Raw genomic sequence first — 26,406 nt, forward strand, 5'->3', positions numbered from 1 at the left:
TGATGGATTAGATGTCTGTGGTGGCAATGTGTTCCAATCTTTAATAACTGTTTTGGGTATGAATGAATATACCCCCGGAAGTGATTGAGAGCGCCCTCACGCGTTCAAAAATATGGCCCATTGAATTGAACTTAAATTGAAACATATCTCTGTAATTTTCTCACAGTCCATTATCAAAGTGTTGGGTATTGAGAGGAGAAACCGAGTGCTGGCCGGACTGTACATGGGCCGCTCGGACACAGCGCTGATGGTTCGCCAGGCTGCTCTTCACGTCTGGAAGGTGGTGGTGGTGAACACACCGCGTTCATTGAGGGAGATCTTACCCACGCTGTTTGGTTTACTCTTAGGATGTTTGGCTAGCACAAGCTATGACAAGAGACAGGTAATTGATGAGTTAATGAATAATTTAGTATGTATTGACACTTCCCTGACCTATCATACAAGGGGGGTGTTGTAGTGTCCCTGACCTAGTGGCTCTGGTGGCCTTACACTTCCCTGACCTATCATACAAGGGGGGTGTTGTAGTGTCCCTGACCTAGTGGCTCTGGTGGCCTTACACTTTCGTATTATACTACAGTGACATCCTGGATATCAAGGTCCATTTTTTGGGGGCGGAAAACTTTCAAAGCTTCATAACTCAAACCTTACTTGCAAGAAGCCACTAATTTCAACAAATTTACATTCCATGGCTGCATATATTTCTCTGCGGTGGGTTTTGTCCGTTATATATTCCTCACAAACCCGCCATTTTCGTGATATAATGCAGCTTCAAACGTTAAAAATCTTTCCGTTTTGGATCATATTCTCACAGTCTGCCGAGTGTACACAAGATGCACGACGCGCATATCTTGCATTGCTTTAGCATGTTAATGCTGTGCACTAAAGATACGGTGATGACCAAGAAGATTTGTCTTGCGTCTTGCACGTGAATGTACATGTATAATACGCACAGCAGCAGACAACACTGTGAGAATACGATAAAAACGGGAATTTTTGAATGTATCTTATATCTTGAAAATGACAGATTTTTGAGGAATATATGACGATCAAAACCCACCGCAGAAAAATGTGTGCTGCCATGGAATGTAAATCTGTTGAAGTTAGTGGCTTCTTGCAGGTACGATTTAAGTTATGAAACTTAGAAAAAATTTCGCCTCCAGAAACGGGCCCTAATATTTAGGACTCTGTATCTCTATACAGCACAGAGGTAGAGTCCTATATAGGGCTAGTCCCTGACCCATCATACATGGGGTGTGTTGTGGTGTCCCTGACCCATCATACATGGGGTGTGTTGTGGTGTCCCTGACCCATCATACATGGGGTGTGTTGTGGTGTCCCTGACCCATCATACATGGGGTGTGTTGTGGTGTCCCTGACCCATCATACATGGGGTGTGTTGTGGTGTCCCTGACCCATCATACATGGGGTGTGTTGTGGTGTCCCTGACCCATCATACATGGGGTGTGTTGTGGTGTCCCTGACCCATCATACATGGGGTGTGTTGTGGTGTCCCTGACCCATCATACATGGGGTGTGTTGTGGTGTCCCTGACCCATCATACATGGGGTGTGTTGTGGTGTCTCTGACCCATCATACATGGGGTGTGTTGTGGTGTTCCTGACCCATCATACATGGGGTGTGTTGTGGTGTCCCTGACCCATCATACATGGGGTGTGTTGTGGTGTCCCTGACCCATCATACATGGGGTGTGTTGTGGTGTCCCTGACCCATCATACATGGGGTGTGTTGTGGTGTCCCTGACCCATCATACATGGGGTGTGTTGTGGTGTCCCTGACCCATCATACAGTACATGGGGTGTGTTGTGGTGTCCCTGACCCATCATACATGGGGTGTGTTGTGGTGTCCCTGACCCATCATACATGGGGTGTGTTGTGGTGTCCCTGACCCATCATACATGGGGTGTGTTGTGGTGTCCCTGACCCATCATACATGGGGTGTGTTGTGGTGTCCCTGACCCATCATACATGGGGTGTGTTGTGGTGTCCCTGACCCATCATACATGGGGTGTGTTGTGGTGTCCCTGACCCATCATACATGGGGTGTGTTGTGGTGTCCCTGACCCATCATACATGGGGCGTGTTGTGGTGTCCCTGACCCATCATACATGGTGTGTATTGTGGTTTCCCTGACCCATCATACATGGGGTGTGTTGTGTCCCTAACCATCATACATGGTGTGTGTTGTGGTTTCCGTGACCCATCATACATGGGGCGTGTTGTGTCCCTAACCATAATACATGGTGTGTATTGTGGTTCCCCTGACCCATCATACATGGGGCGTGTTGTGTCCCTAGCCATCATACATGGGGTGTGTTGTGGTGCCCCTGGCACATCATACTTGAGGTGTGTTGTGGTTTCCCTAACCAATTATTCATGGGGTGTGTCTGTACAATTTGCAAGATTCACTTTACTTAAAAAAAAAGAAAAGAGGGCTTGTCTGTAACGGACATAGACCTTTTCGCAAATACCATTGCGCAAACTGTTGAATGAGGTGCATTGTGGGATAGATATGGATCAAATGGAAGACTTTCTGGGACGATAGAGGGCAGCAGACTTACCGGGTTCCTCCATTGTTCTCAGAATTATGCGTTTGTTCAGAACTACGTAAACAATGGAAATTTACCCAGTAAGTCTGCTGCCAGCTAGCGTTGGAAAGTCTCCTATACCAGCTAGACCACAACACACCTAATTCCAAGCTTCAGCGCACGCCCGAGTATTTGCGAAAAGGTCTACATGTATAACACATTCCTGTTTTTAACAATTTTGATCTAGGTTGCTGCACGGACACTAGGTGATCTGGTACGCAAGCTGGGAGACCGCGTCTTGCCTGACATCATCCCCATCTTGGAGAAGGGTCTGGAGTCCGAGCAGAGCGATCAGAGGCAAGGAGTATGTGTGGGGCTTAGCGAGATTATGAGCTCCACCAGCAGAGAACAGGTATGGAGGTGTTGGTGCTATCAAGCAAGTCAAACTGCTGTCAAGTCCTGCAAACAATAGAGAGGTTTCGCAGAGTCGCAGATACGAATACGCATACAGATATCGGACCGTACGCGTTTGCGTCAAGTGAGCTGTGTAGTTTTGTTTCGCAAAATTCTCACGAATACCCTCAACTTGAGGCTCACGAGGGTGCTATTGACCAAAATGACTGCACCCATGGACTTTTTAGTCCATTTCTCTTTTTCTGAAGCATGGTGGTTAACAAATGTCCAACTACATCCATGTATGATACCTCTAATGGACACTGGTGAAAACCTAGTGCATTAAAAAATAACAATCCGCTGCAAAACATTAAGAAAGTATACTCGTTGTTTACTTACGTGTATGGCGACAGATTCCCGTTTTGAGCGACTATTCTAACTTGTGTACAACAGGTTATACGTCACATGGACCTCAAAAAGTGATGATGTATTATGACGTATCCGTTCACGTAAAAGTATTGGTGACTCTGCGAAACCTCTCTATTACCTTCGACCAAACTACATGTATATGGTTTGTCCAAAGCATAATGGTATGGCGGTATCAATCAAGTCAAACTGCTGTCAAATAAGTCTTTCAAACCTAACCTTCGATTAAACTGCATGGTTCCGCTGGTTTACTTAGCATAATCACAGAGTTAGTCATCAAGTTTCTTCTCTGAAACTGTGTCACGGTCAGAATTCCTTTAAACTTACTCTTAAAGTTGCACCACTTGTCTTACACTGAAAACTTTTGTTATTTCATTTTTTTTTACGAATTTCAATAGTTGGCACTGTCAAAACGAAAAAACAAACAAAACCTTTGTACATGCCACAAATAGTGCATAAAATGCGTGTAATAACCAGCACCAGTGTTTGTGTTTAGTTTAGTGGTTAAGAAATTTGTTTGGTAGATACGTGTGCTAAATAAGACTTCAATATTATTGTTCTGCAGGAAAGATCATTGATTTCACAGTACTTGTTACACTTCAGTGTAAGGCAAAAACCAAAATCAAAAAACAGTTTGTGAATTATTTGTGTTTTTGTTATTTACAGGTGATGGGTTTTGTGGATAACATTGTTCCGACTGTCAGGAAAGCCTTATGTGATCCTTTACCTGAGGTACGAGAGACAGCCGCTAAAACATTTGATAATCTGCATGGAACCATAGGTAAGAAACAGAAATGATATGGGGGTGTCAATAGATGAATTGCACTAAGCTTCATCGACTGCCATATTTGATGATAAACAATGGAAAGTGCGCGCGCTGCACACAACTCTCGGCCAATGATAGCCTTGGACGTATGCACATTTCATTAAATATGGCGGCCGATGATGCTTAGTGCAATCCATGCTTTGAAGAGGTTGCATAATACCAGCCTTATTTTGTTTTACCATCAATGAATAGATCCAATATTTTTCTTTCCACTGATGGTAAGTTTGGCAAGAGGGTGAACATGGACAAAACTACAGCTTGACTAAAAATGACCTTTGTTATCAGGCTTGAGTGCCTTTAAGCTTAAAGACACTGGACACTATTGGTAGTTGTCAAAGACCAGTCTTCTCACTTGGTGTATCTCAACATATGCACAAAATAACAAACCTGTGACAATTTGAACACAATTGGTCGTCGAGAGTTGAGAGATAATAATGAAAGAAAAAACACCCTTGTCACACGAAGTTGTGTGCTTTCAGATGCTTGATTTCGAGACCTCAAAATCTAATTCTGAGGTCTCGAAATCAAATTCAAACATTTTAGTGGAAAATTACTTCTTTCTCGAAAACTATGTTACATGTACTTTAGAGGGAGCCGTTTCTCACAATGTTTTATACTATCAACAGCCTTTCATTGCTTGTTACCAAATTAGTTTTATGCTAACAATTATTTTGAGTAATTACCAATAGTGTCCACTGCCTTTAAATGACTAAAGGTGCCAAAGGTAAGGAAGAAGGGGTATGAGTGCAGTCGACTAAAGTCATCTATGGTACAGAAAGGATAAAGCGGCTGTTAAAAAATTCAGGTTTTTTCTTTTGTTTACATCAGGTCATAGAGCATTAGATGACATCTTACCAGAGTTATTGAGACAGCTTGATGATGAGAAACTGGGTCCTTATGCACTGGACGGTCTGAAGCAAGTCATGATGGTCAAGAGTCGAGTCGTCTTACCGTTCCTCATCCCCAAGGTACAGTATGTCCAGGAGATGTATATTGACTAGAGCGCTAAGGAGTTTTGTGTCATGGTCGACCGCCTCAGGTCATCAGACCCAAGCTTTGGCTGTCAGCGATATGCCTCAGAGACCAAAGCAACTTAAGGATACAACCGGGGGAATTCCTTACCAGACTAACACTGAGCTTCTTTTGGGACCGGGTCTTTAAAAGGCAGTCTTAACTAACTCAATTTGAGTAAAATCAGTTCCAAACTTCCAAACTGAAACTAATCGTTGTTGTTTTGATGATTATCGATCGTACATTTTACCTTTCATCTTAATATTTTTCATCAGTTGATTCAACCTCCAGTGAACACCAGAGTGTTAGCCATCTTGTCGGAGGTTGCAGGTGAAGCCCTCACCAAACATCTGAGTAAGATTCTACCTGCCCTTATGGATGCCCTGAAAACCAGTGTGGGAACGCCCCAGGAACTGGAGGTAGGAATTGAACAAAAGTTGGAAGTCCTTTCGATTCTGCAGAGTTGTAATTGCGTATTTGTTTTTAGTACAAGTGTGCGTACTCTTCCGAGAACTAGTGTGCAAACTTCTGTGAGTGAAAGTGCAAATAACTCCTCTGTGAGTAGTATAATGGCACTCCTCTGTGAGTACAAATGTGCGTACTCTGTGAGTACAAGTGTGCGTGATCTTCTGAGTACTAGTGTGCATACTTCCGTGAGTGCAAGTGCAAAGAACTCCTCCGTGAGTACTATGTGAGTACACGTGTGAGTACAAGTGTGAGTTCTATGTGAGTACAAGTGTGTGTACTATGTGAGTACAAGTGGGAGTACTATGTGAGTACAAGTGTGTACTCTGTGAGTACTAGTGTGCATGTTCAGTGAGTACAGGAGTGAGTACTATGTGAGTGTAAGTGTGCGTACTCCTCCGAGAATTAGTGTGCCCACTTCAGTGAGTGCAAGTAAAAAGAACTCTCTGTGAGTACAAGTGTGAGTACAAGTGTGTGTACCTTGAGTATAAGTGTGCATGTTCTGTTAGTACAAGTGTGAGTACTATGTGAGTACAAGTGAGTACTCCTCTGATTACAAGTGTACGTACTCTGTGAGTATAAGTGCAAGTACTCATCTTTGAGTACAAGTGTGTATACTTCTCTTTGAGTACAAGTGTGTATGCTTCTCTTTGAGTACAAGTGTGTATGCTTCTCTTTGAGTACAAGTGTGTATGCTTCTCTTTGAGTACAAGTGTGTACACTTCTCTTTGAGTACAAGTGTGTATACTTCTCTTTGAGTACAAGTGTGTATACTTCTCTTTGAGTACAAGTGTGTATACTTCTCTTTGAGTACAAGTGTGTATACTTCTCTTTGAGTACAAGTGTGTATACTTCTCTTTGAGTACAAGTGTGTATACTTCTCTTTGAGTACAAGTGTGTATACTTCTCTTTGAGTACAAGTATGAGTACTCATCTCTGAGTATATATACTTTCCTGTGAGTTCAAGAAAAGTACATTTAAGTACAAAACAATTTTCGCCAAGTTTCTTACAGGTGCATGGTCATTAGTGCAAGCATGGAATGTACAAGTTTTAGTTAAAGAATTTTTGTTCTCGTAAGTACAGGTTATAGTTCAATCCTTTTTTTCAGCGAGTACATTTACAAAAATGTTTCTAAATACAAGTCCAGCTCTACAACTTTGTCATTCTGTCTATCATTTTATTCCTTGTATATCTATGAGGCATGAATTGGTTTTTGTTGTTGGTAATATACATGTATGTGCTTGACTGACTCAATAGCCTCCCATTACATATACATGTACTAGTCAAAAATTCTAACGTACATGTAGTCCTTCAGGCTACTTGTAGTTCAAAATTATCAACCTGCCTGTTTTGCACTGTTTTTCTTTGACATGGCAGTCGACTGGTGTTAATTTCAAATGTTAGGCAGTTTGATTGATTTTTAAAATGTAGCATTTATTTAACTATATATGTTTAAAATAATTAATTACAGGAGCTTCAACATTGTCAGACTGTTGTGCTGTCCGTGAAGGACGAGCAAGGCCTACAAATTATCATGGATGAAATCATACCAGCTACAAAGAGCCCAAGTGCAGGGGTTCGACGTGCTGCAGCGACACTGCTCTACGTCTACTGTAGTCAGACCAGAGTCAGCTTCTCCCAGTTTGTGCCTGGCCTACTGAGGGCGCTAATCTTCCTGATGAAGGATCATGATCGTAGTGTCCTGGATGTGACATGGGATGCCCTCAATGCCGTTACTAAGGTAGATTAAACTAGGAAAGTTGTAGTAGCACTTAAAGACTAACTGATTGCATAAAGACTGCATAAGCTTTCGCTCGTAGCAATAACTACTTCATCAGATGCAATGATGGAGACAAGCCAAGTACAAACACGAAAGTTACATGTACATGTTTGTGAATTCAGTAACAAAGGGTGTAGTACATGTAGGTGATTATAGAACAGGAAACCACAGTCCCTATTAAGTCCTTGATCAACACAGTTCAGGTTCTTGATGATCTTTTGTCTAACAGCTGGGAGTTCTTAACTAGTCATCATCAGGAATTATCATCGGGAGTAATGACCTTGTTGCAATGATTGTTTTTTTAATATCTTTGTTTAAAAACCTGGTTAATAGTACCAAACCACCTGGATAGATGCATAGACTTTATTGCACCGGGCAAACTGTGCATTTTTGAGAAAGATGCAATGCATGATGCAAACAAATTGAAATTTTCTGGACCGTATCGAGTAACCCCTTAATTGCTTTGAAAGTGGCCATATTGTAGGGCAGGCCGTATGCGCGTCTAAAGGCGTACATCAATGTAGCACGCAGTGTTCCCAGTATGATTTTTATGGCACACACACGTACACGTACACGCAGATGCTCACAGACTCTATGTGGACAGGTATTTGATGGTGTATCGCTATATTCGATACTGTCTACAAGCCTTTTTGAGGTATGGTGGACGTGATAGGAGTGTTTTGTTTGGTTTGGGTGTATACACACAAATTTATTCAAACCTTATAGTGTTTTAGCATTGTGTCCGCCATATCTCAAAAAGGCTTATTGGAGAGTCACTTACTGACTTGGTTCACTGTAATTTTCCTCTGTCAGAGTTTGACTTCTGCAGACCAACTGCAGCACATCTCCTCCCTCCGCCTCGCCATCCGCTACGCCGCCGACGGCCTCCACAACAAGGAACTCCCAGGGTTCTGCCTCCCCAAGAAGGGCATCTCCCCCATCCTACCCATCTTCAGGGAGGCATTGTTAAACGGGCCCCAGGACCTCAAGGAGCAGGCTGCCTCGGGGCTGGGTCAGGTCATCAAGCTGACCAGCAACGATGCCCTCAAGTCCCAGGTTGTTAATATTACCGGGCCGCTCATCAGGGTACTGGGTGACCGCTACACCTGGACGCTGAAGGTTGCCATCCTGCAGACGCTTACATTATTACTGGGAAAGGTAGGTTTCATTATTACTTGATATTTCAAATAAAAAAGTTGTATCCTCTTAAAGGGTCTATGTACCTTTTCCTAACACAAAACACAATGTCCACAGATTTACATTAAACTTACACAGTTTGAAGATTATAGTAGAAAGCTTCCCTTGAAATTTTACTTACTGAGGTGCTGTTGTTTTTGAGAAATGAGTAAAACAAATAATTTTCGTCTCAGTTCTAGCATGTAAAAACGTATTATCCAGTTATGTATGCTATGGTTTTGGTATAATATCATATCTGGTTAATGGGATTTTACATGCTAAAATAATTTTCGTCTTCCTGAGACGAAAATTATTTTGTGACTTGTTTTACTCATTTCTCAAAAACTACACAACCTCAGTTAGTAATATTTAAAGGGAAGCTTTCCACTATCATTATCTTCAAACCCTGTAAGTGTAATGTAAATCTGTAGACATTTTGAAAAAGTACCCGAATCCTTTAAGTTGATCACTCTGTTGCCGCTTCCCAGGTCGTATCAAAAACTTGGGTGTGATCCCTGACTATATAGCAGCAGAGTTCTCGCGATGCACAAGTAAAAGGTAGGTAACCAAAACAAACATGTTGGTTGTTGTTTGTTAAGATGATCTTACCGTGAAGGAAATTCAACAAAACTCTGACAAGGGGATATGAACGCAAGCTGGCAGCAGCCAATCTTGTTCTTATGAATTGCAAGAAATTGTGATTCAGAAATTAGACGACAATACTAAGTCTAGTCATTCTGTATTCTTTAAAAAATTATTTATTTAGGGCAAACTCAGGGTGATACTTTGTACTATTTACCCACAGATCTCTTACTGCAAAATTTCACATTTTGAACTGCGTTCTCTTGGGTTTTTTTTTTACAAAGGTTGGTGTTCTCCTCAAGCCGTTCCTTCCGCAACTACAAACCACCTTCCTGAGGGCGCTCTCCGATCCAAACCGCTCGGTGCGTCTGGAGGCGGCCTCTGCTCTGTCCAAACTAGTGGTTATTCATGCCAGGGTGGATCCTCTGTTTGTAGAGCTACATAATGGCATCAAGAATGAAGACAACGAGACAGGGGTCAGGTGAGTGATATTAACTTGATATTTTTTCCAGGAAAGTTATGATGTAAGTTGTCTAGAGAACTGGGCTTGTTGGGAATAGAGGGTTAAATGCTTATAGTCCTCAACTCCTGGGCTGTGTTTTCGCGACCAAGAAAAGACGTCTAACTGATTTATAACACACGGACTGAAACAGAAGAAAAAATAAACTGTTTGTTAATTTCAAACTGCTTTTACTGGTAGTAAAGTTAGCCCAGTTTTTTGGCACTACATGTACTTACCATGGAATTTTGTGCAAAATATGTGGATTTAATTGCAAAAAATCGGCTGGGTTCGTAAAATACACACTTGCATAAGAACAGTTTTCTTGTTATCTTAAAAATGCTTAAAATGTGAAAAACATTGAATTTTGTAAAATGCGCTTTATAAGTCTCATTTATTATTATTATTTTTATTATTATTTAAAACTTTCTGTGTTGTCACTCCTCACTTATGGTGAGCAGTGTCATGAAAATATGTATTTTGGAATCCTGGTGGGTTATTAGTTAAAGGCAGTGGACACTATTGGTAATTACTCAAAATAATTATCAGCATAAAACCTCACTCTGTAACAAGTAATGGGGAGAGGTTGATAGTATAAAACATTGTGAGAAACGGCTCCCTCTAAAGTGACGTAGTTTTCGAGAATTTTCCACGAATTTCATTTCGAGACCTCAAGTTTAGAATTTGAGGTCTCAAAATCAAGCATCTGGAAGCACACAACTTCGTTTGACAAGGGTGTTTTTTTCTTTCATTCATATCACGTAACTTCGACAACAAATTGAGCTCAAATTTTTACAGGTTTGTTATTTTATGCATATGTTGAGATACACTGTGAGAAGACTGGTCTTTGACAATTACCAACAATAGTGTTCACTGTCTTTAAAACATCTGCAATTCATTGCCGAAAGCTAACATTTATAAACACAGTATAAAACTATCATTAATGTTTGTATTGCAGAGAGACATTACTGCAGGCTGTGCGTGGCGTGGTCAGAGGTGGAGGAAAGAAGATGAACGAAGCCAACAGGAAAGCCATCACAGCGACCCTGGTGGGGCTACTCTCTCTTCCAGAGGTCAGTACTGCAGTATTGTAATGAAGTAGACTGGTGCCCTGTCTTTAGTCATCTAACCACAGCTTGTAATGAAGTAGACTGGTGCCCTGTCTTTAGTCATCTAACCGCAGCTTGTAATGAAGTAGACTGGTGCCCTGTCTTTATCAGGCACTGGTCTTACAGGCCCAATGATTTCATTGGATACAGTGATTTCATTAGATAAACATGCTGTGACGTAAGCTTTCCATATCTGTGTTAGGATTGGTCCGAGGTTTTGTTGTGTCAACTTGCACTTTCGACCATCTGCATGCAGCGTATGTGTGTAGTGTTGTTGCTTTCACTATGTAATGCATGTGTACATGTACATGTGAATTGACTGCAAATCTCTGTGTGAAATTATAGCGAGGTCAAAGGTACATTTGTAGGTCAAAAGCACACTTGTAAGGATTCGAACATTCGGTCAGGCAGAGTATTTCTTGAGAAGGATGTTTGGCTATAATGGTGCCATCGTTCATTTGACCTTCGACAAAGTACAGATTGAAGTAGTGGGAGCCATTTTTAATAATATTTGATTTTTTTTTTTTTTTCCATGCTTGTATCATTAAATTCCCCCCAATTTTGTTCCCTATCTGCCCCACCAAGACTGTTTGCTCCCAGTTACAAAAATCATTGTCGAAATGAGAAAAGCCGCATCTTGAAATCCTTCCAATGTGCCAAAGTTGTGACTGCAACCAACGATAATACATTTTCAATTTTATCGATTTTCATTTGATTGAATAATACATGTTCTGATGAATAATATACAACGTCTCTTCGTCAGGACACTGCTCGGATGGCAGCTGCAGGCTGTGTGGGAGCGCTCTGCCCCATTCTACCGGATGATGAACTTGACTCGCTCATTGGCTCCCATCTTGTTGGTAAGTGGCCTGATCATAATGGAGTGACACGTATCAGGAATTCCTTTTAAATGCAATTTTTTTAAGAGCACCCAACCAAGCTCCTGTTAATAATAGTCGTTTTTTATATAGCGCTTTATACACCATGTCTCAAAGCGCTTCCAACATTATTACCCTGATCACTGGGCCTTTTCATTATTTAAACCATCTCAGCTCCCTGGGGAGTATACAGCCTGTGCCACCAAATATGTAGCGCAATCAAGGCTAATCAATCCCAAGAACCAACTCTGCCCTCACAGGTACCCGTTTACCCCTGAGTGGAGAGAAGCAATTATAGTTTAGTGTCTTGCTCAGGGACACAAGTGTCACGACCGGGATTCAAACCCACATTATGCCGAACAGAAACACCAGAGCTTGAGTTCGGTGCTCTTATCCACTCGGCCACAATTATGATGTCAGTTGTCAGTTCCTGAATCATTGACAACATGTAAAATTTTACGAATGTACGTGTGCCTGCATTTCCAAACTATATGTATATGTTCACCTGCGTGTCTTGTGTGTACTACTAACTGTGCTTCTACAGTCTGGCCTGCGATGTCGTGATCAAGGGAGTGGTGGCAATTTGGTCTAAGATCCGGGTATTAAATTCCGAAAATTAAATATTAGTCATGATATGGGAGCCGCATGGGTATGTTGTATTGAATCAATTTACTTTAAATACAATCTTGGTATTACAGGTACATGACTAAATCTGGGTCTTACATACATGTAGCTAAATCTGAGGTACTTAATATTGGTTACTAAATCTAAGTTAGTAAAACTAGGTTAGGAAATCTAAGTTAATAAAACTAGGTTAGTAAATCTAAGTTAGTAAAACCAGGTTAGTAAATCTAAGTTAGTAAAACTAGGGTAGTAAATCTATGTAACTTAAAGGAATGTTACAGAATTGGTCAGAAACAAAAATCGTGAAGATCACAGATTTACATAAAAATTACACGGTCTAAATGATGATGATAGTTGAAAACATCCCTTGAAATATTTCTATCTGAAATGTCACATTTGATAATAAATAAATAATTCATCTAACTTTGCGTTTGGAGTTTATCGCTCAGTGAGCGTCTTATTTATTTTTATTTTGGCATTGATACAATGCAATATTTGTAATCGGTTTTTCACTATTTTCTCGTGACCCAGATGGCCGATTGATCTCGAACTTCTACAGGTTTGTCAGTTTATGTATATGGTGGATTATATAAAGTGCTTACAGTGCCAGCAACTGTTTTGTTAGCAAAAACAAATTCTGTAATGTTCCTTTAAAGGGTCTACTTTTTGGGAGACAAAAAACACAATGTCCATAGATTTACATTAAACTTACACAGTTTGAAGATAATGATAGAAGAAAGCTTCCCTGAAAATATTACTTGCTGAGGCTGAGGTGCTGTAGTTTTTGAGAAATGAGTAAATGAGAAATGAGTAAAACAATGTCATGAAAACTACTGCACCTCAGCATCTAATATTTCCAGGGAAGCATTCTACTATCATTATCTTCAAACGGTGTAAGTTTAATGTAAATCTGTGGACATTGTGTTTTGTGTTACAAAAAAGTACCCAAATCCTTTAATCTTGATGAACAAATAGTTTAGTATATGTGTTTTGACCCATTCACTGTGTGGTTTATTTTTCAGTGAGTGACCCTAGTGCAGTGTGGGTGCTCCAGCATGGAAGGTGTGTGGCTCTAGCCGTAGCCATCAAAGAGGCTCCAGAGAAGTTACTGTCTGATAAATACAGAGCCGTCGTACTTGAGACTGTCCTTAAGAATGTCGCCAATGATAGGGTGAGTAGGGTAATAATCATACATTGAAAATGTGTTCAGTATTCAGGGCTCAATTTCGTGGCTCTGCTTACCGCCGAATTCTGCGCTTACGATCACGATTCCCCGCTATGTGCAGCGCCGAATTTCTGCGCTAGCCTTGTAAGCGTAGAACGCCTAGTTACGTGGAGTACGCACGCGCAGAAGTCAAAAATCGCCGCTAACTTGTGAAATACGCTTGCCGTAAGCACAGAATTCCCTGCTTCCGTAAGCACCAATTCTCTGCTTACGGTAAGCAGAGCCATGAAATTGGGGCAGGTGAATCACGCATTAAAAGGGGTATGTACTCAACAGTTTAGGAAAGAGCAGTTTCCAAGATTTGTCTTATCTGATAAAAAGTTTGCCGGGAGTAAGCCTTTGAGTTTACCTCTGACACAAATTTTGACAAACTTTCACAGGTTCTTGTTCATAGTACATGTACATGTATGAAGTATTGTGAAACAGTGTTTTTTATTTTTTTTTATTGTTTCTTTTATGCGCTTAGAGGCTTTTGCATTAGGCGCTTTACAAATGTCTTATTATTATTATTATTATTAAATGTTATCTTGAAAGCAATTTTTAATCATAAAAGAAAACCAAATATATCTTGAGAATACAAATAAGAAACAGTAATAATAATAATAACAACCGCATTTCTATAGCACCTAACACCTCCAAAAGAAAGTCTCTAAGCGCTCAGAGGAACCAAAAGAATAATTAAGTATAAGATAATTTGAATAGATGTGTTTTGAGAAGAGTCTTGAAACTTGACGTCGTGGTGGCTTGTTTGATGTGTAGAGGGAGATTGTTCCATAAGTGAGGTGCAGCAAACTGAAAACTACGTGGACCATATGCTTTGGTGGTAACTTTAGGGATAACGAGGGTGTCTTTGTTAGCAGAACGGAGGTTTCTAGTAGGAGTGTATGGAGTTAGTAGATCTTTCAGGTAAGTTGGTCCACTTCCAAAACTGCATGAAATGTTTGAAGGAGAATTTTTCAAGATGATGCCAGAATGAATAGGAAGCCAATGGAGAGATTGCAAAGCTGGAGTAATTGAATCGCGTTTTCTTAATCGGGTGATGAGAACCTCCAGGTTAGCAAATACTTGTATCGTTGGTGGCAATCAATTAAATTTAAGCTTGATTTACATTGTTTGTATGAATTTTTGTTGATTGATTTCAGATACCTGTATGTGTGAGCGGACTGAGGGCTGTAGGGTTCTTTGGTCAACATCTTGTCACCACTGGAGAGGAACTTCCTACTAATGTCATCACCATCTTAGTAAAGGTGCGTACAAAACAAAAAATGTCTTCTATAGTGTAGGTATCCACAAAAGTGTTCATAGTGCTTGCTCAAATACATGCAATAACAAAGTTCCTGCGTGGATGTCTTAAAAATGGTGCAAAAGCAAAGAAAAGATGAAAAAGCGGTGGTGTATAAAAACAGCAGCAGGTTGAACAGTAATCCAAAATCACTATCGAAATTAGGTGAAATGTTCATGAAAAAGATGTGTCTTAAAGCCATTGGACACTTTCGGTAAACAGTATTGTCCAAAGGCCCACACTTCGTGTATCACAACTTATATATAAAATAACAAACCTGTGAAAATTTAGGTTCAATCGGTCATCAGAGTCAGGCGAAAATAACAGGAAAACCCACCCTTGTTTCAGCACGTTTCGTTGTGTCATGACATGTGTTTTAAATAAATCCGTAATTCTCGATATTGAGATTTGATAATTGTTTTAATGTTTTCTCAAAAAGTAAAGCATTTCATGGAATAATATTTCAAGAGAAGTCTTTCACCATTACCTTCTGTAAACCCTGTAAGTTATTTGTAAATCTGTGATTAAAAAAAAATAAAAAAATCTGTTCCGAAAGTGTCCAAAAGGCTGTTTTTGTAGACTGATGTTCAACTACGCTGCAGTAATCAACTATGTAGCCTGTGACATTACATGTTCCATTACCTCAATTCCAGTCCACTTGTGTATAGTATAATTTGTGATAGTTGTTAATTGCATCAGATTTATATAGTGCAGTAATATATAATGTACTGTCGTGACACTGCAAGAACAATCCAACTTGATTTGGTAATAATATTGTATCTCACATGAGAGACACTTCATGCAAAAAAGTTTCTTGGCACCTTCAAACTCAAACGTTAGTGCTGCTTGTAGAAGGTATGACATTCCTGCACTAACACAGCAATGCATGAGTTTGCTCAAATTCATTTTTTCCCGTCAATCCTGGTTTCAGAATCTTAACCATTCAGCGAACGACATCAAAATGACAGCAGCCCAGATGATTACACTGATTGCCAAGGCAACCGAGCATCCACTGGGCATGGCAGTCATCAAGCCGCTTGTTATTGTTCTTGTCAGCAATACCAAAGACAAAAACACCGCAGTGCAAGCTGACAGTGAGATAGCGTTGGTGGCGCTGTTGAGACTAAGAGAGAATGACTCGCATGTACAGGTGACTACACTGGGAACATTTATTATTAGTCATCACACAAGCGCGAGTGGAATATACTATAAAGTTATCACACAAGCCCGAGTGGAATTTGGAAAATATAGCGCTTCTGAGTCCCATATCCAACGAGGACGAAGGCCGAGTTGGATATGGGACGCAGATGCGCTATATTTTTTCGTATTCCACGAGCACGCGTGCTATAACAAATTTATCTCCCAGTCTCAAATGCAACGCGCAAAGTTTAAAATTTCAGAACGTTATTTGGCGACGAAAAGCATGCACGCGCACAAAGTTTAGTAGGTAATATTTGCACTGTCCATTGACACTCACAATACGCACTGTGCAATAAAAAAACACTGGAAGTATTAGATACGTTTTTGTACCACCCTCTAGTTCCAGCATCTTGTTAGTGGATTAGCGCTTACTGGGAGATAAATAAATTTTCTCTTCTACGTCGCATACTTTCTGCCTTTTTGGATAATGGACACAGAGGCGCTTTATTTTCTGTTTTCCCAAGTGCATGTGTAATAACACATTTATCTTCAAGCAAACTTGACCTGTGGCTAAACTCAATACATGGTGTAGGAGCAGTTGCATGTATTGTATCTAGTGCATTATGCAGAGTTTAAACAGTACAATATGCAGGGTCTGATATTGGCCATGCAATATGAGTATATCACAATCCTTGTTGCTTTGGATCCACCAATCAGAATCGTAGTTTGACTTGGTAAGGCCATTTTTCACAGTGCATCATTTTAAACAATTCTGCCGTCGATTTCACAAAACTCTTCCTAACTTAAGACTAATCTTAGGACTTAGGACGAGTCACAACCCTGCACTGTACCATGCAGACCTTAAGATTAATCTTAAGTTAGGACGAGTTACTTGTCCTAACTCGAGTTAAGACGAGTCCTACATGTAACTCTTTGTGAAATCGACGGCTGCATCATTCTCAATATATGCACAATTTGAACGAAAACAATGGGATGGTACATTAAGCAGTAGGACTGGTAGTGCGCACAATTTTTTTTGAAACACTTAGCTGGCCTAGAGCAATGTTAGGGCTGTGGCAAATCACACGGCTGGGATTCAAACCCAAAACATTTGCATTGCTACAACAGATGACTTACAAGCAATATATATAATATTTATACTAATAAGTAGGGTAGATGACCTTAGCTTTCGATTCCAAACCGGACCTTCTTCAGAGGCATACAACGAGTACAAACAAATACATATTCATTTTATAGAAAACAAGAGGGGAAAGGGATTAAGGGAAGGATGCAGGAAAAAGTGGGAAAATTATAGCCAATCAAAGTTTCTATTTCAAAAACAATTGGTGGCTATGGACCAATAGGAGTAAAGTGGTGAGGACAAAGGATGATCAGTAAGAAAGGATGGATTACTGGACCATAAAAGTGGTAAAAGCATTGTTCGATAACAATGCAGGGAAACATGAAAGGGTAGGATTAGGGAGCAAGTTGCACGGTCATGCAACTATCAATGGTCAATTCAAGAATAACAAGATCAATTATATTTTTTTTTATTCAGCAAATATTGAAGAACTTAGACGCCATACCATCAGCTAACCTGAATGACTGTATGAAGAGACTGCGTAAAGTCGCCAATCAACCTGAACAACACTTTGAAGCAGACGACACTGTCATGCGCTGAGGAGCTCCGAGCAGAATTTTAAACATTACAAATAAAGGCACTGGACACCTTCGGTAATTGTCAAAGACCAGTCTTCTCACTTGGTGTAATCCAACATATGCATAACAAAAAAGTGAAATGTTGAACTTAGTTGAAAAAGTGAAATGTTGAACTTAGTTGGTTGCGAAGTTGCAAGTTAATAATGGAAGAAAAAAGCACTTCCTTGTCGCACAAGTTGTGTGCTTTCAGATGCCTTTAATTCTAGACCTCAGCTGAGGCCTGGGTTTCAATTCAATTATTTCAGTGAGAAATTACTTCTTTCTCAAAAACTATGTTGCTTCAGAGGGAGCTGTTTCTTACAATGTTTTATACTATCAACAGCTCTCTCTATTGCTCGTTACCAAGTAAATTTTTATGCTAACAATTATTTTGAGTAATTACCAATAGTGTCCAATGCCTTTAAAGCCATGGACCCTTTCGATACAGAAAAAAAATTAAAAGTTCACAGATTTACAAATAATTTACAGGGTTTACAGAAGGTAATGGTGAAAGACTTGAAATATTAGTCCATGAAATGCTTTACTTTTTGAGAAAACAGTAAAACAATATAAATTCTCGTTAGCGAGAATTACAGATTTAATTTAAACACAAGTCATGACACGGCGAAACGCGCGGAAACAAGAGTGGGTTTCCCGTTATTTTCTCCCGACTCCGATGACCGATTGAGACTAAATTTTCACAGGTTTGTTGTTTTATATATAAGTTGTGATACACAAAGTGTGGGACTTGGACAATACTGTTTACCGAAAGTGTATAACGGCTTTAACGGGATGGGGAATAAAAAGGGAGAACCCAAGTATCATAGTGTGAAGTAATTAGTGTGTACATAATTGAAGCTCATAAAAGAACTCGGTAAATCATTGAGTGGTATTTTGGCAATGTGTCCACCTTATCAAGTGGGAAACCGATTATTGACTTCTATTTCTTGAATGTATTTCAACATTTTGTTGTCGTGTTTGGCAAATTATTGAAAACCTAAACATTTATTGGACAGATTTCTGGAAAGTTTCGCTTCTCATTTTCGGAATAGAGGTTTATGAGCTTAAGTATTTAAAATTTGGAGAAAAAAAAATTATCTGATGTTTGATGAGAGGAAATCTACACGAAAACTTGTTTAAATCTAGTAATTGGTGGGGCTATGGCACTTTTTTACCCCCAATGCAATATGCAATATCTTTGGATTTGGGGTCCTGTGCTGTATGAGTTCTTATATGTTAAACTATTTCTGTGACGTCACTCTATTGTTGAAAGTGAAGTTTATTTTTACGAAACTACACTTAAACATTAAAAAATTGATTGTTTTTTTTGAGTGAATGGTATTTCAAAGAGTATCACCCGCTCTAACGAAAAAAAGTTTAACTTTTACTTTTAATGGTCTGCATGGAACCATGACAAAAAATTTAAAACGTTTCTTATAAAACGCATAAGAATTGGTCACGTGATTTATTGTCGGGATCCCGACAAAAACTAATTTTGAGCACTTTATTTCACTGCTACAAATAATTGGCGGACTTTTTCGAGCAATGGCTCAAATGAAAGCTTGTAACTTTCTCGACCCCCATCCAAATACCTATGGAATTTTAAATCAAAATTTTTTGGTCAAATCGGCGCAAAAAAATCTGACATAGCATCTTTAACTGTAGATTCGTAACATACTCCACAGTTGAGTGTAGACTCATGACAATAGTTCAACTTGAAAATTACTGTCTTTCCAAACTGAAAGATAGGATGAAGTGCAACAAAACATTGGCTAGCTGAATATATGTTATCTTTCAATTTACAAAAACTTTTTCCAGTTTAGAAATATCACTTTAGTAACACAATTTATTGTTAGCTGAGCAAACTGACGTTGTACTCGATAATTTTACAAGCACTAAAGAATGCCTCTATATGTTGTAAAATATTTATAAAATGTGACCAACCGTCGTTTGTTAACGTATACGAAATAAGACAGACTAACTACAATTGTTACTACTGAGAAACCCAATTCATTGAAACTGTTATATAACCAATGGTGGAAATAGTTTAAGTCAGAGAATAGACTCTAAAGTGTAGATTCGTGAATAGAATGTACTCGCCTTCAGCTCGTACATTCTATTCGTGAGTCTACACTTTCTCATCCATTCTCCTTAACAGAGCCCATGGTATACCCAACAGGAATACTCTGGGGGTTTTAGCCTGAACGTCTGACGTCATTTTTCGAGGCTCGTGAATAACGCCAGAGACTGGCCAAAAACCAGCGTGTGGTTTGACCTTTGACCTCTCATAGAGATACACACAAATTCTACACCAACATTACCAAGCAAGTACCGTAGCCACCATGCATGTACTGTATACATACTACCACACACATGGACACACACGTGCGGCGCGGATGACCGAAAGTAAGCTTTCCATATCTGTGTTTTGATTGGCCAACCGAGGTGACCTCAGACCAATCAAAACAAACCCAGCTACGGTAGCTTTCAGTCACTGCATTTATCCAACGGTATCATTATACCCAATGGAATCACTGGATCTGAATAGCTGGTACCTGTCTTTATCCTTGCGGATAAAGACAGGGGCCCAGTCTAAGGGTTTGGGGTCTGTATAGTGAGAGGGTTCTATGAGAATCTTTGGTTGGTTATCACTGTGCCCAATAAGATGTGCGTTTTTTTATAATGGGTAGGTTCTTATGGGGGTTGGTTCTTATGAGAACCCTTGTTGGGTACTCATTATACCCACTAAGATATTCTTGGGGTTTGGGGTCTTTATATTGAGTGGGATCTTATGGGTATATTTTAACCCCAGATTGGATTCCTTATCCTCCATTGGGGAAAGTAAGTGAACTAACTTTGGAATTTCTCAGATTTCAACAATTCAGATTTTGAAATTCAGATTTCAGTTACGGTTTTAATTTATCTCCAGTAGATGTTATTTTAAGTGTAAAATTTTAAAGCCTTCACAAACTTTTGAAGGAAATGTGATACTAACAAGCAAATAATTATTCAAATGGTTAACTAGGCTAAGCTGTATTGGAAATGACAATTATTTGTGATTAAAAAATATGCAGATTGCTCAGTAATACATATAGACAAGATATCTACTAGCCATTGTTTGTAACCATGACTTTCTAGGCTTAACAACCAGTTGGATTCTGAACAGTTTGTTGAGATTAATATTTGTTGAAATAGTGTGTTCCGGTATACACAGAACTGTGGTGACTGTGCTATTACACTATGGAACAAAGGTCCACACAACTTTTTTTTTTTTTTAACTGGGTCCCCACGAGGTGATTCTTTAGAAATTAAAATAAGAGAACAACAATAGCGAGTCCCCACAACTCTGTGAGCAAAAGTTTGTGTGTCATGGCCGAGCAGTCTGTCGCACCTGCCTTAAAGGGAAGGTACACGTTTGGTAATTCCTCAAAACAAAATATTAGCTTAAAAACTGACTTGGTAACGAGCATTGGAGAGCTGTTGATAGTATATAACATTGTGGGAAACGACTTCCTCTGAAGTAATGTAATTTTTGAGAAAGAGGTAATTTTGTACTAAAATATTTTAAGACTTCTAGCTTTTATTCCTATCTGAAAGCACACAAATTCGTCCAACAAGGGTGTTTTTTCTGGCATCATTTTCTCGCAACTTCGATGACCGATTGAGCCCAAATTTCCACAGGCTTGTTATTTTATGTTTATGATGGGATACACCATTTGAGAACAATGGTCTTTGATAATTACCAAACGTGTACAGTGCCTTTAAGCAGAAAACACTGCATAACTGTTTTCTGCTTTGTAAAAATGCACATGGTACATGTGATGTGGCAGGTTGTGGTAAGCACAGTTTTGTTAAGCTACATTGTACATCTTGTGCTTCAGCTACTTTTTGCGCTGAACTATTTAAAATCAACTCTATGGGATGATGGCCTATTGGCTGAGTCATTGTAGCATGGCCCAGTGAGAGGAGTATTAAAGGCAGTGGACACTATCGGTTATTGTCAAAGACTAGCCTTCACGGTTGGTGTATCTCAACATATGCATAAAATAACAAACCTGTGAAAATTTGAGCTCAATCGGTCATCAAAGTTGCGAGATAATAATGAAAGAAGAAAACACCCTTGTCACACGAAGTTGTGTGCGTTTAGATGGCTGATTTTGAGACTTCAAGTTCTAAACTTGAGGTCTCGAAATCAAATTCGTGGAAAATTACTTCTTTCTCCAAAACTATGGCACTTCAGAGGGAGCTGTTTCTCACAATGTTTTATACCACCAACCTCTCCCCATTACTTGTCACCAAGAAAGGTTTTATGCTAATAATTATTTTGAGTAATTACCAATAGTGTCCACTGCCTTTAAAATCAACTCTATGGGATGATGGCCTATTGGCCAAGTCATTGTAGTAAGGCCCAGTGAGAGGAGTATTAAGGATCAAGTGCTGTGAACGCAAAAACTGTTGGATACCAGCACTACATGTCAATTCAATGTCACTAAAAGACTGTTTTGTCAAATTTAAGATATCTTATACCAGCAAATACTGAATAAATTTCTTAAAACATTGGAATGTGTCAGTAATTTACTTTGAGTCCGTCCACAGGCATGTCAACAAAAATTCTTGGGAAAGTAAAGTTTTAATGGAGCATTGGTTTTTAAAAGATTCTTTTTTTTCGGTGGAATCTTCTAATGGGTTAAAATTAAATAATAAATCATTAAATTATATTGTGCTCCTTGAACCAAATTATGTTGCTGTTTGTTTAGTTCCCAAATATAAGTTAGACCTCAAAGTTTTTTTTTTAACAGATTTTCAAAACAGATTCTCCAAAAGAAAAAAGACCCCTCCCCCACCCAGACACCAAACCAATATTTCATAAGTAGAAATATAACCAAGTATGGAGCAGTAGAAGTTATTAACTTTCAATAAATTACGAAATTTATCGTGATTTTTACCACCACGGAGCAGTTTTCCCCTTTAATATAAACTTTCACTGCACCGCCGTAGTGGGCTTAGTAGAGTTACAAAGTCCATAACTTTCTGGATCAATCAATCAATCAATTAGTTCTACACGACGGCCCCTTAGCAACTCACGTACACAATACGCCATTTTGCCGTTCATTATTCAAGATTCTCACGGACGTGTTTGTAGTGTGATTATAAATACACACAATGCAAACTAGCGCAGCTTTCACTGCAGTTTTTTAAGATTAGCATAACGACTACAGCCCAGTAGTATACTGCATGGCATTTTTCAAGAACTGGTACAGAGTTTAAACGTAAAAAATGTCGAACGAAAATGAGCCAGATGAGCAAAATGACGACGAGGTCATGAGTGAGTTAGGAGTTGACGAGAACGCCAACCAGACACCGGCGGGCAGCAGGGCACCGAGCCGGGCCAAGAGTCGCGGTAGTATCGGGGATGATAGGAAGGTAAGGCCGTTGTTTATTTCAACTGTCGAGTGTCACTGTCAGGGCGCACTGTTTTTGTGGTGATGTTTTTTTCTTGTCTGTCTAGTTCACCTTGCTTTTTGTCGTAAGAAAGATAGTTGACAAGCTTTTTAAGGAATTTAGTTTAATTTGGAAAGGAGTGTACTGTAGGAAATATAGGATAGGAGGGATAGCAATTGACAAAATTGTGACAGTAGGCCTAAAAAGAAATATGGATAACTTTCCGTATGGCGCCACCACTTTTTCACTCATTTTTAGAAAAAGGGATATATCAATCAGGTAAATTAGATACTATATTATTTTATTTCGAATGAAAAAGTGGTGGCGCCATACGGAAACTTTTCCAGAAAGATTAAAAAAATAAAAATGCATTTCATAGGGGGCTAAATAAATTTTCAAATTTAGTTTAAATACACTGGACACTATCGGTAATTGTCAAAGACCTTACTTGGTGTATCTCACAATATGCATAAAATAACAAACCTGGGAGAATTTGAGCTAAATTGGTTGTCAAAGTTGCGAGATAATAATGACAGAAAAAAATACCCTGTCACACGAAGTTGTGTGCTTTCAGATGCTTGATTTCCAGACCTTAAATTCTAAATCTGAGGTCTTGAAATCAAATTTGCGGAAAATTACGTCTCTCTCGAAAACTACGTCGCTTCAGAGGGAGCCGTTTCTCACTATACCCAGTAACTGGGGCGCTGTACTCCTTTTTTCGGATATTTGACTGTCGTGACAGAGAATGTCAAAATTCCGAAAAAAGGAGTACAGCGTCCCAGTTACTGGGTCTAGTTTCTCACAATGTTTTATCAACCTCTCCATATTACTCGTTACCAAGTAAGGTTTTGTGCTAATAATTATTTTGAGTAATTACCAATAGTGTCCACTGCCTTAAGATCATAGGCCTAATTCATTTGTTAAAAAAAAAAATTGCGAGTCGAGTTAGTGGCCACCTGTCTACTCCTAGGTTCCTTCTGCTTCATGGAGACGATGGGAAAATGTCTGTATGGCGCCACCACTTTTTTATTCAATATGAAATAATAATAGTATCTAAATTTACCTCAATGAAATATTCTTTTTGTAAAAATGAGTGAAAAAGTGGTGGCGCCATACGGAAAGTTATCCATTTGTTTACACATGAAGTGTGAGCCACAAATCTCTGCCAATTTATCGCTCCAACAAAAAGTCCTACATGACAAGAAAATTCATTTGTATTTAAAGATTTGTGTTTTTGCACCTTGTCGTGGTGCAGGGCTAAAGGACTATTTTATCTTAATTTTATCTTAATTTTATCTTATTTGAAATATAATTTTCTAAATTATGGCAATTTGACTCGCTCGACTAGCTAGAAAATCAGGGTTGGAAAAGTTTCCGTATGGCGCCACCACTTTTTCACTCGATATGAATTAATATAGTATCTAATTTACCTCAATGAGATATCCCTTTTTGTAAAAAAGAGTGAAAAAGTGGTGGCGCCATACGGAAAGTTATCCTCAGGGTTATTTTAAAACATGTTTTATTCAAGGATGTTTTTACTCCCAATCCTACTACTACCTAAAGCTATAAGCTTCGTTCCTCTATTGTCTGGTGGAAACAATAAGGGTACTTATGATCCTCATAGTTCTAACTTCAAGGAGTATCCCAATCCCAGGTCTGGATATTTTATGAGGAATCTGTTTGTTGTTATGTTTTTAATTAAACAGTAAATTTTCTGTCTGGTGTTGCAGTGTCAGGGTTACCATTCTACTCAGTGTTTGTTCAGTGATTAAGCTCAGTATACAGCGTTCAGAAACTACAATACAATCTGCAGGTTGAAGTATTGTACAGAAGTACAGACTGTTTACTCCCACTGTTTGTTCACATGCTGTAATGTAAATGTCATCAAGTGTTGTCATCGCAAATATTTAGTTTGTTGGCCTCAGTGGAAATTGTTCTGTACAGTTTCTATTTCTTGGTGTCTATACATTTTGTTCAGCAAGGAAGATAGGGGTACAGTGTAGCACTTAAAGAAATTACAGACTAACTAATGTACACAAAAATTGCATATATGAGCTTTAGGATCATAGCAACAACTAGTTAATAATCTAAACGTCTAACACATGATTTATCTCTATCGTTGTCTGCTTTGGTTTAATCAGCACTCGGTTAACAATTGAGCATTACACATGTCTGTCAGAAATGACCTATTGGCCTACCATTCATCATCCAATGAGGTTGAGTTATGAAATTTAACAGGGAGCAATTCATTCCGTCGATGCGGAGTATCGGATGTTGACCCTTCAATCACGTTGGTCCTCCATTGCTGTAGTCGGAAGCAAGGCCAAAAACCCAGGCCATGGCCTAGTTTCATGGCTCTGCTTACCGTAAGCAATGACTCGGCGCTTACAAATGAAGGGAGTTCTGTGCTTACGCCAAGCGTATTTCACGGGTTAGCGGGGAATTTTGGCTTCTGCGCGTTACTAGGAATTCTATGCTTACAAGGCTAGCGCAGAAATTTGGGGCTTGCCTGTTATAAGCACAGGGAATGGTGATTATAAGCGCAGAATTTGGCGGTAAGCAGAGCCACGAAATTGGGCCTAATCTCAAGACACATTAGTGTTGACCATTTAGGTATGATGATCAGGTAACTAGTTTTTATGAATCAAGGCAATATATATTAAATTGCATCAGGGATAAAACCTGTTGGTCGGATTACACGTGTATCATCAGCATGTGAGATAACGATAAAGGATTAAAAACATTAAATAGTATTGAGCTCATTCAAATAGTCATTACGTAAACAGCTTCAATGATTAATGATATTGCTAAGATAAAAAACTGGACTAAACTAGATCAGGGGTGGATTTGACAAAGAGTTAAGACTAGTCTTATCTCGACTTAGGGTGAGTTACTCGTGTTGGTCCTAACTTTAGGACTAGACTTATCTCATAGGACTAGTCCTAAGTTAAGATAGTCCTAATTCATTGTGGAATTGACCCCAGTTTACATTCATGACTTGTCTAGAAGTTCACATAAAGCCTGTGGCCCTTTCAGACCACAGTGGTAAATAGCATTTTTAGCATGGTTGCAAAACTTTACACGATCCTCATGTGAAAGGAAAACAATGTTTGTTTCGCCAATAATTTAAGCAATCGCACAACATCGGTAAACAGTATTGTCCAAAGGCCCACACTTCATGTATCACAACTTATATTATAAAATAACAAACCTGTGAAAATTTAGGCTCAATCGGTCGGGAGAAAATAGCGGAAAAACCTACCCTTGTTTCCGCACGTTTCGCCGTGTCATGACATGTGTTTA

General features: G+C 39.3%; 2 protein-coding genes across 5 annotated transcripts in view; both read left to right on the top strand.

Annotated features, from left to right (window-relative positions):
* The window catches only part of LOC139938131 (stalled ribosome sensor GCN1-like), a 114,651-nt gene extending 92,488 nt beyond the window's left edge, over nucleotides 1-22,163 (top strand). Inside the window, exons 35-48 of the mRNA XM_071933509.1 lie at nucleotides 167-382; nucleotides 2,794-2,958; nucleotides 4,032-4,146; nucleotides 5,020-5,159; nucleotides 5,478-5,621; nucleotides 7,140-7,409; nucleotides 8,262-8,606; nucleotides 9,491-9,687; nucleotides 10,664-10,778; nucleotides 11,578-11,674; nucleotides 13,339-13,487; nucleotides 14,684-14,788; nucleotides 15,755-15,973; nucleotides 17,522-22,163. Of these exons, the coding sequence (XP_071789610.1) occupies nucleotides 167-382; nucleotides 2,794-2,958; nucleotides 4,032-4,146; nucleotides 5,020-5,159; nucleotides 5,478-5,621; nucleotides 7,140-7,409; nucleotides 8,262-8,606; nucleotides 9,491-9,687; nucleotides 10,664-10,778; nucleotides 11,578-11,674; nucleotides 13,339-13,487; nucleotides 14,684-14,788; nucleotides 15,755-15,973; nucleotides 17,522-17,644 (2,400 nt within the window). The 3' untranslated portion in view covers nucleotides 17,645-22,163. The remainder of the gene's footprint in view (nucleotides 1-166; nucleotides 383-2,793; nucleotides 2,959-4,031; nucleotides 4,147-5,019; nucleotides 5,160-5,477; nucleotides 5,622-7,139; nucleotides 7,410-8,261; nucleotides 8,607-9,490; nucleotides 9,688-10,663; nucleotides 10,779-11,577; nucleotides 11,675-13,338; nucleotides 13,488-14,683; nucleotides 14,789-15,754; nucleotides 15,974-17,521) is intronic.
* A 497-nt stretch (nucleotides 22,164-22,660) lies between these two features.
* Nucleotides 22,661-26,406, top strand: part of LOC139939052 (uncharacterized) — a 43,043-nt gene continuing 39,297 nt past the window's right edge. For 3 of the 4 annotated variants that reach the window (XR_011786255.1, XM_071934771.1, XM_071934769.1), the window contains exon 1: nucleotides 22,661-23,085. Coding sequence is in view for 3 of the 4 variants with exons in the window: in XM_071934771.1 (XP_071790872.1) it covers nucleotides 22,939-23,085 (147 nt within the window). In the remaining variant the exon portion in view is untranslated. The remainder of the gene's footprint in view (nucleotides 23,086-26,406) is intronic. The other variant, XM_071934770.1, reaches the window with a different exon arrangement.

This window comes from Asterias amurensis, chromosome 6 (assembly GCF_032118995.1).
Source record: "Asterias amurensis chromosome 6, ASM3211899v1".
In the NCBI taxonomy this organism is placed as follows: domain Eukaryota; kingdom Metazoa; phylum Echinodermata; class Asteroidea; order Forcipulatida; family Asteriidae; genus Asterias; species Asterias amurensis.